The sequence below is a fragment of the Manis pentadactyla genome, chromosome 12, assembly GCF_030020395.1.
Source record: "Manis pentadactyla isolate mManPen7 chromosome 12, mManPen7.hap1, whole genome shotgun sequence".
In the NCBI taxonomy this organism is placed as follows: Eukaryota; Metazoa; Chordata; class Mammalia; order Pholidota; family Manidae; genus Manis; species Manis pentadactyla.
Window position 1 is genome coordinate 58,510,109 of NC_080030.1, and position 14,189 is coordinate 58,524,297.

A 14,189-nucleotide genomic window follows, 5' to 3' on the forward strand; every position below is an offset into this window, starting at 1 on the left:
TATTTTGCTCAAGGTTTCAGAGATACTAATGTAGTAGACCTAGGACTGAAAACCAGCCTAAGTCTCATGCTATTAATAATAATAATAGAAAACACTTAAAAGAGTAAAGCACTTAAGATATTCAGGCACTGTTTTAAGTGCTTAAGGATATATTACTTTCTTTTAAGTATATAGGTTCCAATTAAAAGAACTGTATTTTGGACATATTTAAGGTTGTGCTGATGTTCCATATCATTATCAGAAAAAGGAAGCAATATTTAAAACACAATACTCAACCATAAAAGTACTAGTCAAGAAGGCACAGAGTAAACCAAGAATATAGCTCATGGGTCCTCCTGCATTTCTACAGTCTTGACATTGCCATCTATTGAACTAAAATTGCTACCAGAGGTTCTGCTGTTTTGTCTGTTATAGACCCCAAACTCTTTTCTCTGGCTTCTACCCCGTGATCCGATTCAGCTGTCATATAATTAAGCCTTGGGCCTGACAAAGTGCTATGTACTGAGGATGCACAGACCTCCCTGCTCTAGGTGTCATACTTCACCCGTGCGCAGCCTAGTGGGAGAAACAATAAGTCATCAGATGGCATGTTCCACACATTTTTTTCAAAAGTGACTCCATATCAGGAAGAAGAAAGGTGGAAATGTGAAGGTCTGTCTTGCCTAATCATCATGTCCACAAAGGTGCCCACTATGTGATCTTCTCGTGATAATCCTATTGCAGCTCTGTTTCCAGAAGGGATGAAAGCTGCCTTTTACACTTACCACACATTAAATTATAGACTTCAATACTTTCAAAGGTATCAACTTCAATGCCGTGCTTAAACCCAGGTCCATAGCCAATAAATAAGGCCTAGATTGCCCAGAAAAGGAAGAATTTATCAATCAATTTCAGTTATATATGCAGTTAGAAAATAAATTATATATTACCCACATTATACATACAGAAACTGATTATATTAAGATAAGGGCAAAAATACTATGCTCAATGGACTTTGTAGGATATTGTTTTAAATTCTGATGCACATTTAACCTATGGATATTTAGGATATTTGTCTTAGCTTTAAGATAATTTGACTTGACAATCGGAACAGGATGGACGATGAAATCTTTTTTCATCAGGGAAGTAGGATACAAATCCTACCGTGACCACCTCACACAGTGATGTAGGATTCAATTAGATAATTATTGTGAGAAAATTTTGGTAATTTTAAAGTGTTAAGTAAATGTTAGATATTATGTTCACTTAGAATGTAAGTATTATATCTTTCTTCCTATTAAATCATTAGCTTTCATTTACAGTGCAGCAATTTTCTTTCAGAAGCATAAATATAAGCAAAATAATTACTGGAAATTTAGTATGAGATATAAACCATATGTTCATGAAACACACATATAAAATTTGAACAAAGTTCTATTTAATTTAATGTCCAAAATAAAACAACTACCTGAAAGTATATGCTTCATTCTCATTCTGTATCGGTTTCTCTTTACATATATATAGACTATCATTTTTAAATGCATATGTTTACTCACTTGCATATTTGAAAATAGATTGTCAGAGCCATGAAATCCATTTCCACAAGATTTCCTTTCTGAAGGACTCCTAATTTTGACATAATATGAGTTAATGATGTAAAGTCCATCCATAAAGCAAAATTTGTAACCATGACATTATTTCCATTAATAAAGAATAAGTAACTGTTTTGTTAAACAGACCAAAAAAAGGTAATGTAAAACCACTGGCTTTGAAAAGCATTGAGGAGCCTACTTTACACTGTATTTTGTAGATACAGCAAATGTACAGAAAAGAAAAACTGCTAGCAGTGAAACAGAACTAGTTTTGAACTCTCTATTTACTACTGTTTGGCAATTCAATTATCTTCTCTTGGTTTCAATTTTGTACACTTGGATTGTTTGTAAAAATTAAGTGGCTTAGCCTAAAGAAATGCTTGGAACATAGTAGATGTTCATGAAAGAGTAGGGCAGGGACTGTCCCATCTCTCATATCCTTCTTCCAAACACTAAAAACACAATTCTGTAATAAAAGTAGAGGCAGTGAAACTAAAATTAACTAAATTTTGGTTCCCTGTTTGGGTTTTGCTTGACAGAGTATTTATGATCCCTGATTTCCTGGCAACCATTAGAAGAGTTAATTATCAGGTTTTGAGATATTAACAATATTAACCACTCAAATAATTTGCCCAACACACCAATAAATTGAGGTTCATGGATGGATTTGTATAACAAGAACGAGAAAACTCTGTACAGTGAAGTTCTAAATAACTTTCCATTCTTATGAAGTAGAGTTCTGCCATAAATTGGCCAGACTTTGAAGATATTATGAGGGAAACTGTAATGTGCAGAAGAGATATAAGGACAAGTGGTAAAACAAACGTGGAGCATAAGAAAGAATCAATGTGGATGTGAGCTAACAGAAGCTCTTAGTTGTGCGTGTTCCCCTACCCCATCTGCCCTGGAACTTCTGGCAACATCAGCAGACATTTTTGGTTGTCACCAACATAGAAATGGTGCTTTTTCATCTAATGAGTAGAAGCCAGGGATGTTTTCAAACATCCCACGATACACAGGACAGCTTCCCACAATAAAGAATTATCTGGCCTAAAATGTCAACAGGCCAAGGTTGAGAAACCCTGGGAGAGAGTGAAGAGAACCCTATTTGTGTAGTTTTCATATAACAGTATCGTTGAAAGATGCAACGGTTACCTCGAATTACTCATATCAAGCTAAGTTTGCCGAGGAAGCTGTCAGAACTTACAATGCAAGTTGCCACTGAGGGTCCAAATAGAATACCAAGGGCTCAATTCTGTCATTATTGGCAAAGTGTAAACGCTTGGGAAAGAACTGCTTCAGGTAAGGTGTGAAGTGCTGGTTTGGTTCCCGGCACTGAAATTGTAGAAGGTCAATAAAAACTATTATTTCCATATTTTCTTAAGTGTAAACTTCTCTTGAAATTGCTTTCTAATTCTGTATGATTTTTTTTTCTGACAAACATGTTGCCAGCCTGCCAGTCACAGATGCAAAAAATAAATTGAGTTCTTACTGCTTATATAATGTACAAGTTGAATATCCCAGCTATTTGATATATATCAATTTTTATAGGAAACCCTAATTACTGCATAACAGTCACAGGACTCTTAGACTATGTCACTAGATTATATTTGAGATACCACTGATGATATTATTTTCAAACAGTCTTGTAACTATAATCGTCTGAACTTTAATAATTAAAATGTACCAAGTAGAAAAAAGGTAGTATTGATAACTCAGTACTAGGACAAAAACTAATTATTTTTAAATGGGCCTAAAAAAAGACTGGTAGGAAATATATCATAGTGCTAACACTATGGTGTTGCTATATGTTTTTCCCTTCTATTTTTTCCAATTATTTCTTATACTTTCATATAATCTAATAATGCCAATAAATTCTTAAAAACTTTCAATTCTATTTCAATTTTGGGACATGTCCTTAAAGATCTTTAAAAGGGAATTTAAATGTTAGCCCAAATACTCAAGAATTATAATGCTACAATCCTAAGAACAGATTATGAACCTTTTTTCTAAATATATATTAAAACAAACAATAACTAGACATGGAATAAGAAAGATACTCACAGAAAGATTTTTGGCAATGCCTTCATAATTAACTGAAGGAGAACAAAGATAAGAATTAATAGTTAATGGTATGATACAATTAGAAATAAAAAGAATATAAAAATGTAGAATGTCAGATTCAAACCATATATGTAAACACCAAAGCAGGTTTCAAACAAATCATTTAAATCATTATATGTTAGTCACTGACAGGAATGAGGCAGATCTTTAGGAACTGCCCCATGCCCGTGAAATTATGTCATGTTGTGAAATGAAAAGGCAAGTTACAGAACATCTACCTATCCCTATATCTTTTCATTCATCTGACCATCCATTTGCCCATGTATCCAAATATCCACCCATCCATCCATCTAGATCAAGTATGATTTTACTGTGCACAAATTAAAATGAATGTTTGACATATGCACAGCAAACTACTGGGAAGACACAATCCAAACTTAACAGTGTTTGTCTTTAGAGAGAGGAACTGAATTATGTATAAGGGGGTGCTTAGGGTGGGAAACTGTTACTTTGATATTCAACGGTAATTCCAGAATTTCTAAATAAGAAAGATAAAGGGGAACTTAGAAGACAGGACAAACAGACAAATTTTGACTAGCAAGATAATTTTGCATGCAAGAAAACAGACTTATTGCATGTTGTGCTACAAATCAATAAACATCTAGCTTTCTAAAGATTCTATTGCTAAACTTTATGTAAGTTTTAGAAAATTATCCAGATTAAAGAAAATGTATTATATATACATACATATTTTATGTATGTATGTTGACAAATAGATATGTAGTTTTTGCTTTGATTTGAGATTTTTAGGGGCCTAATTTAGATAAGGGTGGGGCTAAAGTTTAGCCTCCCATTCTAAATATCTCTGGGCACTGCCACTGCTTGTATAGGTTTTACAACAGGGTTTATATCAACTGCGAACTGCTTTTACACACTTTTAAAAACCACTAATGAAAACTTGTCACCCACATAGAGTCTGTGCTTTGTGTCACCATGTTAATATAATGGCTAATATTTGCATAGCCATTTTCCTGCACAGAAATCTATTTCTCTTCATGAAATTCAACAGTATTTATTGAAAACAAATGGCTCTGTAGTGCCCAAACCTAACCCAATTCTGATAAATGTCAGAAAAGATTTTTTGTCTTTCCATTTCAAAGTAATAGTAACAAAAGGATAAACAAGATTTGCCCAGGTATCTGAAAGTTACTAAGGAAGGGCAATAAAAAAGAGGGCTTTAACAGAGGTACAAGTTATGAAATAGAGTTTCTTGCCAAAGAATATTTTAGAACATTTCTTGGCAGTTTGGACTCAACATGTGGTCAAGAGAGATTACGAAATATATTATTTTCTTTTTACAAAATATATTCTTACTGCTTTTCAGAATGGGTTAAGGAAGTTATTTATGAGGACAAAAATCAGGTGCATTTAGAATTAATCAATTCTGCCAGCATTCCTCTTCATAACAGAGTATTATTCTGGAACAGCTGTTAGTTATTTTAATGGAATGTCTTTAATTAAACTTGAATAAGTATAGCTGAACTTTTAAGTTATTTTTTTCTAATACAAGAAATCTTGAACCTAATACAAGTAAAACAGATACTATAACATAAAATTGTACTGAACTCATCAAATGATACGCTTAGCCATGAATAAAAAAATAATACATTTTTGGACTGTGTCCTCACATTCAGTCCCACAAAATCCCTTTGGGTGCAGAATACCTGCACTGGAGATTTAATCATGAAAAGGAAATTAATTTTAATTTAAGCACTTTAGTTTACAGAGACAATGATTTAGAGGAATGTATTCTGAATGTAATCATATTTAAAGTTAGCATGGATATATACTTACATGTATAGTAGTTATCTGGGACATCAGAGGGCCTCAATCGGGCTGCAGGTCCATAAATAACTTTAATATTTTTAATATCTCCCAAATATTTATTCAGATATATATATTTCTTACAATCACCTTTTTCCATGCCTAAGAGAAAAAAAAATCCCTAAACATGTTGCAATTTTAATAAAAAATTTAGCATGTAGAACATAATTTCTTTCACTTCTAGAATCTAATTCAATAAACATGTGCTCAGGGTTCATGATGAATATCCAATAGGTAGACACAGAATTTCAATTGTATCTACCATTTCACTTAAAAAAAATCTTCCCCTTCCTTCATCCAAAATTAGTTCAACATCTCTTCTTGTTTATGTATTATAGTATCTTTATGTGAGTGAGGAGAAATATCACAGATCTAGACTGAGTATGAAAGCCTAGTTATTTTTCCAAAATCATCTAGGATATTAACTGGGAGTGTAAAACTCATTCCAGAACTGGAGCTTCTTTAGAATGTAACTTCTTATGACTGTTTCTAGAAATACTTTTCAGTAATTATTTCTGAAGCAAGCAATAACAAGAAAAAAACAAAACAGGAAAACTTATTTTCTATTTTCCTGTACACACATTGCTTCTATAGTCCCAAGGCCATACACAAATGTGTTTTAAAGGTCATGCTAAATAAAAATGAAATCAAAATATTGCCAAAATTAATATATTCTGCCACTAATGTCAGATTTATCACACTAAAGAAAACAGAAGTACATAATAATCTGTTCCAATTAAAACTTTTAGAGTAGATTTACCAAAACTGAATATTGTAAAAATATTTTTAACTATCAAAAGACAGGTCCATTTTGCTTGATAGGCTCTTAGATTTCTGTGAATTCTATATTTTACTTGTACTTTATATTAAACATAATTTTTTTCCTAAAAATTTTCCATAAGAAACTATATTTAAAAGAAAAAAAAAGAACTATAACAATCAGAGGAAATAATGAAATAATAATCAATTAAGAACTTTTTGGGGAGGCACCACTCAATTTGACGGGTAAATGATGCAAATTCAGAGTACCATGATCTGAAACAAGGATGAGGTTCAGGCATCGATGCAAGTTCAGCTCTTTGAGACCATCCATCAGCATGCCAACCATGGTGTCAACCCTCTGTAATGCTCTGATGACCTAAGAAAGGGAAGCAATCCCACATGATGCATTCTACACTAAGGGCTATTTCTACATAAAGCTATCTCTGTTAGTAAAGAAAAACGGGATGCAAATACTATGATGAACTGATTCACATTAGGCTATGAGAAGTCAGATAAAGACAGGAAGAGAATGAAATAATACTGACCACGAACAGTGGAAGGGCCCAAACTCCCTTACTCAGTTGTACGCACTTGCGAATGATGTTAGCTCGTCTGATTAGCTCTCCCTCCCTGAGCTTCAGAACGCTACTCCTTAAGAGAAAATCCAACTTAAACCAAATAGTAGCTTCAATTCAGTATTTGACCAAAAATGAATGTATTCTTAATTATCACATCATTTTTTACAATTTCTCCCTGTATCTTCTGATCATTTAAGTGTTCACTGTGTAAATGCAATGTTTCTAATTTTCAAAATGATAAAATCATTCATGAAATGCTTCTTCTTGTTCCATGTACTTAATTTTTTAAATAAGAACTTCTGGGAGTCTTAGAACCCATTATCTACTTACAGCCACAGGTATTTTACATATGAATGGCACAAGGACACATAATTTTGCATATGAATGTCACAAGGACACATCATTTTGCATATGGATGTCACAAGCACAAAGAATGCAAATGATATTGGCAAATTGCTTTTGACAATTCCTCTTTCCTTGCAAACCACCTGCAGAAAATTCTTCTATAGTTTTTTGTAATATATCAAATCAGTCTAAATGATCCTTAGACTTACTTGTAGTCAAACTGATGTTACACATGGATCTCAAGTGTCAGTGAATTTAGTGAAAAGAATAAAAATTAGAGTAGCATCTAGCCAATTTGTTCAAGCCAAGAAAACAGCTACAAGAAACTTTTCCCTTTCACTAATTATGACGTTGTCACATCTTCCTTACCCCACCTCTAAAAAGGAGTATTTCTGCTTAGTTGAAGGACAGAAGCAAAGCAAGGGCACATGAGGTCACAAACTACATTAGAGCTGCTGGAGTTGGGTTTTGATGGTAAGAAAACAAAGGGTAAATACAGACCTGGATGCAGATCAACTTCCCTTTGTCTTTCCTCCCTTTTACCTGATGATATAGTACCCAAGGGGAACCTGTTCTTTAAGAAGGGCAAATCTAGGGTAAACCCAAGGTAAGGGAAACCAGAAGAAAGTTCAGGCAGCTGTTTTAAACTGAAATGAGAAATTTGAGCATGCTTTCTGTCTTCCTCCTGCTGTTGCTGAAGTAAGCATTTACAGTAAGTAGCACTGTAAAAATCAGGGCTCACAACAGACATGACAGGTCAGCCATGACAGGTCCATGACAATCCAGACCCTGAGATAAAGAGTCTTTGAAGCTCATAAACTCTCCAGCCTCGGCTACTTAGACAGGACAACGGATGGGAATTTGGGGGTGAAACTCTAGCTATTCCTAGCCTTTTATCTCTCAAAGTCACATGAGGCAAAAAATAACAAGGATTCTGAGATTAGGGATCCTGGTAATATCTTTCTCCCATTCATCATGACCAACAATATTCACAGATCCTTACTGTTTCTTTTCATATCTTAGGTCACAGACAAATAAAAATCATAAGTAAAGTTAGCTTAGAGGGACAAGGAAAAAAGCTTAAATCATTGTTTGTTCTACTGCTTCCTTTGCTTCAAGATACAAAACTGATATGGACACACAAAAACTTAATGCAGTATTTAATGTTTCAAAGCACTATATGGATTACAAACAGCCAGGAGTGAGCTGAATTCCTAAGAGTGTCAGGTCAAATAAGATGCTACATTAAGAGCCTTAGTCCATGAGAGTTTCCCTATATCAAGTTTCCTAGTAATCACTCAATAAAACAATGATTATTTGAAGTTTTCTGTACTTTTGATAAACTCACCCATTCTTTAATGCCTAAGCTCTGTTTTAAGTATGGTGTCAGACAAAGATATATCTGTTATGGTGAAGATTCCTTAGGAGGCTTCTTATGCTATTTGACAGGTTCTCCCACATTTTCATAGGAAATTGGACTCTAACCCAACTACAAAATTTTCAAAGAACACTTAGATTTTAGGCCAATGTAGGAGGATATGGAATGGATAAATATAAAATTTAATTTATCATCAGTTCAATTTAGCATTGTGGAAAGTATAAGCAAAACAATTCTTCCAACTCTAACTGATTAAAGTGCATCCTTTGGTTTAGTAAAATTATGCTTAATACTCACTCTTTCCAGAAACTATGGACTCTTACAGAAACAGGTCTTCAAAGCTGCTTCAAAGCAAGCTTCAGTTAGATGTTACTAGGTTCAATAAAGTAATCACTGATAAAAATGTACTTACTTCACTGCTGACTGGTCCATATGAATGACCTGAAGAATCTGGTTCTTCTAAATACAGAGTGTAAAAGTGTGGTCTAAATCAAACAGTATCAAAATGTAATATTTTATGAACACATTATGAAACAGAATGAAAAGAATAATTTTTAACAATTGATAGTGACTAAAAATTCTACAACACTGGGGTAATATTTCTAAAACGTGCTGACAAATAATTTACAGGTTTGGAATTCTTCAAAATGTGGCTTCACAGCTCACTAAAAAGTTCTCACTAAAGAGACCATGTAAAACTTCATAGCCAACTGAAATGTTTTCTTGTACTCTATTTTAAAATACTGTGTAATTTCTATAAAACAAAGGAGTATCAACAATAGAAATGAGTTGTCTGCATACCTTTCACCTTCAGGAAGCTGCAGCCACCTAAGAATAGCTGAAATTCTTTCTTCAAATGGTATTGAGCTAAAATTAAGTACAAACAAAATTAAATCTGTGACAACTGTTTAGGCTTAAAATATAAATGTTTTTCTTATTGAAAATTGCATTGAAAGACTAAAACAGTCAAACGCATCAATTATATGTGAAGCAATGTAAGAGTTTTATTTGAAAACTTATTGTTTTTTCGACATAGGAACAAAAGTTAAATTTTACACATATGAAAGTTGTATTTGGGTTTAAAATTTGCTCTCCAGGCTCTACTCCAGGCTCCATATCTGAGAATAGCAACTGCTACCACATGAAAAACCCATGTGTTAATACTTTCTACAAAGGGTATCTCATGAAGAACACACTCATCAATGTCTCTTGGTAAAACTGGAGTCAGTCACCAATGACTTCATTTTTCATTCCTGCCCTAAGATCTGAATACAAACTCCAACATGTTACCAGTACTTTCTAGAAAACCTCTAGAAAAATAACCTTGTCTAGTGTTATAATTTATCTATCTAAAATTTCTTTGAGATAGAGTTCTTATTCTGACCATTCTCATTTTTTTCAGCCAACATACCGCTCAAATGCTAGAACTTGGGCTTGATAAAAAGGAGGACCTGAGATTAAAAATAAGCTCTTCTAAATTATGGGTCCTAGAAAAAGTACATTATGCATACCCATTGTACACTTTATAGAAGTCTGGAAGAATTCCTTGAATTTCCACTTCTGATCCTGGCCAAAAATATGTACCAGTCTTCAGGCCTTGATATTTGGCTGTGAGCCAAATCTGGGAAAGATAATGAAGGAAATTTACCAAAGAAGGAAATTATGCAAACATTCATCTCTTAGGAAGTATGTGCTCATGAAACACTAATGCATTCCTCTCAAGTACTAGAATGTTTCTGAGCTTAACAAACTCCATCAGCTAGACCACAAAATAATAACGTAATATGACTCTGAATAGCAGCAAAAAGAAATTAAATACAGATTAAATTAACCTAAAAAATTAAATTAACCTAAAAAAGTATAGACATAAATCAGTTGGCAACTCCTGCACCTCTTAGAGTCATACTCCTGCTTAATAGGAGTTAAAATTCACAAATAGATGTATGTTTAATTTATTGACATAAATAAGAAGAAAAATTCACAAATACGCATATGTTTAATTTATTGACATTTTTGCTTATGTAATTCACATTGATTAAGCACTTATTATTGCCAATTGCAGTTCAAATATTCCTATAAGCATCGTAGTTATAACTTAAATAATCTTCACAATAACCCTATGCGGGAGTTAACAGTATGTCTACAGAATGGACATGAGAAAACTAAGACACAGAAAGAATAATTTGCCCCAAATCACATAGCTTTAAATGTCAGAGCTAAAATCTGAATTTATAACCTGCAAATTGAACATCATGCTTTTTCCATCTGATAGGAATATTAAGACTAACAGACCCTATGGAATTACTGGGGCAAATTTTAAAAAATTAAAAGGAGAACACACCTAAATCACAATCAGAGAGAAACTTCTAAGTTAGCATATGCAAACGAAGTCAGTTTGCCTCCTTCAGAAACATTTAGCTTTGTGTAAATCAAAATATTACCCCAGACTACTGCTATACACTGTTAGTACAAGTAGGTAGAATCAAGCAGAAAAGAAAAGTGCCTCAGAATAACCCAAACCCCCATCTGAAATAAACTATTCCTACTATATAATGATATTGTACTTGGGGTTATCACCATTCATCTCCATTTGACCACAAACACAGTGAATTAAGGTTATTAAAAGTTGCAGGAGATCTGGTATGTTACTCTGAATGAAACAGATGAGAATAATATAAGAAATTATTTTAGTAGCTATAACAAACAACTCACTGGTTCTCCTTTGTACCACTCTGGATTAAATTTCTCTTTATTTCTAATTGCAAAGGAAGCATTCATTTTGGGATCATAGATATTATTGTCAATTATGCCATGTGATTCTGGATAAAGTCCCTAAAAAATATAAAATACAAGTTTCATGTAAATTATGAGATTTTTAATGTTAAAAGTCACAGAACAAAATCATCAAAGAGAAACATATCCAAACCTACAAGGAATTTAACACAGATTAAGGAGGAATAAAACAACAGGATTGTCAGAATACAACCAATCACTCCAGCTTGTATGTATTATTTGTGTTTTAGGTTATGTAATAGGACAAAATGAGTTAGGCACCCTATGCCTATATAAATAGGCAGCCTTCCAATTTTTTTTTTTAAAAAGTGCTCTGTTCTTCTTTTGCATTTCTGATTAAAGCATTTCTGCAAAACAAACTCCTTTTTGGTTGGGTTCAAGAATAGGTTGTATTAATACAACCTAAAGTGTTGTTTAATTAGTGTTGTATTAACAAAATTAATAAAGTGTTGTATTGAAGCCTAAATTTCTGGCTTCAACGTTAAAGCCTAATGAATTCAACTGTTTTTTTGGATTCAAATTAAATCAGAAAACTTTGCCTGAAACAAAAACAGGGCTGTAATCCTATCTAGAGTCAGGGAAAGTGGCTTGTTTCAACTCAAACATCAAGGTGACTGGAAAGACAAGCTGATATTTGGCTGTGATATTTTGCAAGAGTGTGAGGCTGTTTGGGGGCTCGAATCAAGTATTCTATAAAACTAGCAAGAAAATATCAGGACACAGGAATCAGAGAATCTCAAAACTGAAAGGAAGCCAAGAAACATTTCCTGGGGTCTTTAGTCACCTCCTTTCACAGCTGGGAAAATGGAGACCCAGAAGGTAAGGTGACCTTCCCAAGGGCACAGCTAGTTAGTGGCCAAGCAAAGACCAGAACCTACATTTCCTTGCTCACTACACACTGGAAAAGAAGTTTGTTTGTTTGTTTGTTTTTCCTGGTCTGATATCTAATTATTTCCTTAAATATTGTCATATTTACATTTATTTTCTATGAACACATAAAAGTTGAAATACAGAACTTACCGTGACGATGCTGTAGTGATTGGGGAAAGTCTTGGTGGGATATACTGGTCTCATGTTTTTAGTATACGTTCCACAGTTTTCTACAAGGGTGAACAATTGAAGATTGTTATTAAACACAACTGACAATCTGTCTACCTCATTTAGCTTTGGCACTGCAGAAACCTAAACAGTATAAAAAAATTAACTCAGGAGTTCATAACCATAACAATTCTGGGGGAATTATACAGCAACTTTGTGGATCCAAATTCAGTGTTAAGATTTCATTTTTCTCTCAGAAAAACATTAAACAATACAAGCCAATGAAATACTTAGCCCAACTTATCAATAGCATTCTGTTCCAGACAGATTATTTGTAATAATGCTGCTTGTTAGATCTTTGTCTGATACAACTTGGTGGTCACATACTTAAATTATAAGAGGTAGCTTTAAAAAACAACAACAACAAAAAAAAACTGCAGTAGCTAAATCTGCAAAATTAAAACAAGGGTGAAAAGGTAGCTGGAGTGACAGTGTCCCAACCTGAAAATCCAGAACCAGCTAACTCCAGACAAATTTGACAGTGCTCTAAAGACAAAAAGCATCTCCTGGCTTCAAGGTAGAGAAAGCACAGAAGTCAGACTGTCCTGAGTTAGCCTTGGTGTCATGCTCCTCCTCTGCCTCTACTATTGAGAGAGGAACACATAACTAATCATCCTAGCATTTCAATACCTCCTTGCCTGAAAATGCTCCTCAGATTGGCATGTGTTTGTCTGTCTCAATGTCTTCGTAGCAATTCAGAATTACAGACTACTCACTCAATCAGGCAAAGCTAGTGCTTAAGCTAATTGTGTATAATGGTTTCTTTTACATTTCACCTATAGGTACCTACAGCTCCTTAATTCTGAACTCAGGACACCATATTGGGTGCCAACAGGACGAATTTTTCTCTGAATGGTAACAAACAGGTAGATTCAAGGTTCAAAGACCATGGTCCTATCTGATAAGAACAGAGCCTTCCTTACCTGAGCAAGGGCTTTGCTGAAGATTTTTTATGTCAACTGGGTTTTTTTTACAAAAACTATTTTTTTCCAGGTAGAAATTAAAGACTTAAATTTTTTTAAGTTTTCCAAAAATTATTTTGGCTTGTGACCAAAGAACTATAATAAATGTACATAGGTATTTACTGAGAGTGATTTTAATGTTTAATCCAATCTCACATACTCATCTGGTAAATAGTATTTTAAAATTCCAGAAGAACACTAAGGTGTATATAAATACATAGTTGTATTTACTTACTTCTATTTCAATCCACTATTACACTGTAGCTACTTAAATACTGATCATTGAAAATGAAAAAAGGTCTAGTTTTTATACCCATATACAATTTCTTCCTTTTTCAGTAACAATGATGATACAAGTGATACCCATATTACAGATGTTAATGTGACTTAAAAATTTGGCATTAATACTAAGGAAAGACCATTCCACTATTGCAAAAATAACTTAAGGAATAATCATTCAATCAAGACATTGGTTGAGACAGAGAAATTGGAAGGATGGTACACAATACTATAGGATAACTACCAGGCAAATATTCTATATCTACACTACTAGTATTGTATCAGAAATACCTTTAGTTTTTGAAATTCTATTTTAAGATGTAATACTTATTAAGTAAATGGATGAATGAATGACTTTTCCACAAAAGGAATCCAAAATTCAAAGGAAAAAAAATACATGTATCAGCCAAGGGATGAAAATCCTAAGGTAAATGTATCATCTTGGAAGTATTTGAAGGGTAGATTCCAGGTAATT

The 14,189-nt window shown here is 33.5% G+C and overlaps 1 protein-coding gene across 2 annotated transcripts in view; it reads right to left on the reverse strand.

Annotated features, from left to right (window-relative positions):
• Positions 1 to 14,189, reverse strand: part of ENPP1 (ectonucleotide pyrophosphatase/phosphodiesterase 1) — an 83,901-nt gene that overhangs the window by 14,732 nt on the left and 54,980 nt on the right. For both annotated transcript variants that reach the window (XR_008992766.1, XM_057489260.1), the window contains exons 7-17: positions 12,396 to 12,475; positions 11,295 to 11,414; positions 10,094 to 10,203; positions 9,384 to 9,449; positions 8,995 to 9,067; positions 6,549 to 6,657; positions 5,490 to 5,621; positions 3,636 to 3,667; positions 2,779 to 2,906; positions 1,536 to 1,605; positions 765 to 852 (exon numbers count right to left, since the gene is read on the reverse strand). Coding sequence is in view for 1 of the 2 variants with exons in the window: in XM_057489260.1 (XP_057345243.1) it covers positions 765 to 852; positions 1,536 to 1,605; positions 2,779 to 2,906; positions 3,636 to 3,667; positions 5,490 to 5,621; positions 6,549 to 6,657; positions 8,995 to 9,067; positions 9,384 to 9,449; positions 10,094 to 10,203; positions 11,295 to 11,414; positions 12,396 to 12,475 (1,008 nt within the window). In the remaining variant the exon portion in view is untranslated. The remainder of the gene's footprint in view (positions 1 to 764; positions 853 to 1,535; positions 1,606 to 2,778; positions 2,907 to 3,635; positions 3,668 to 5,489; positions 5,622 to 6,548; positions 6,658 to 8,994; positions 9,068 to 9,383; positions 9,450 to 10,093; positions 10,204 to 11,294; positions 11,415 to 12,395; positions 12,476 to 14,189) is intronic.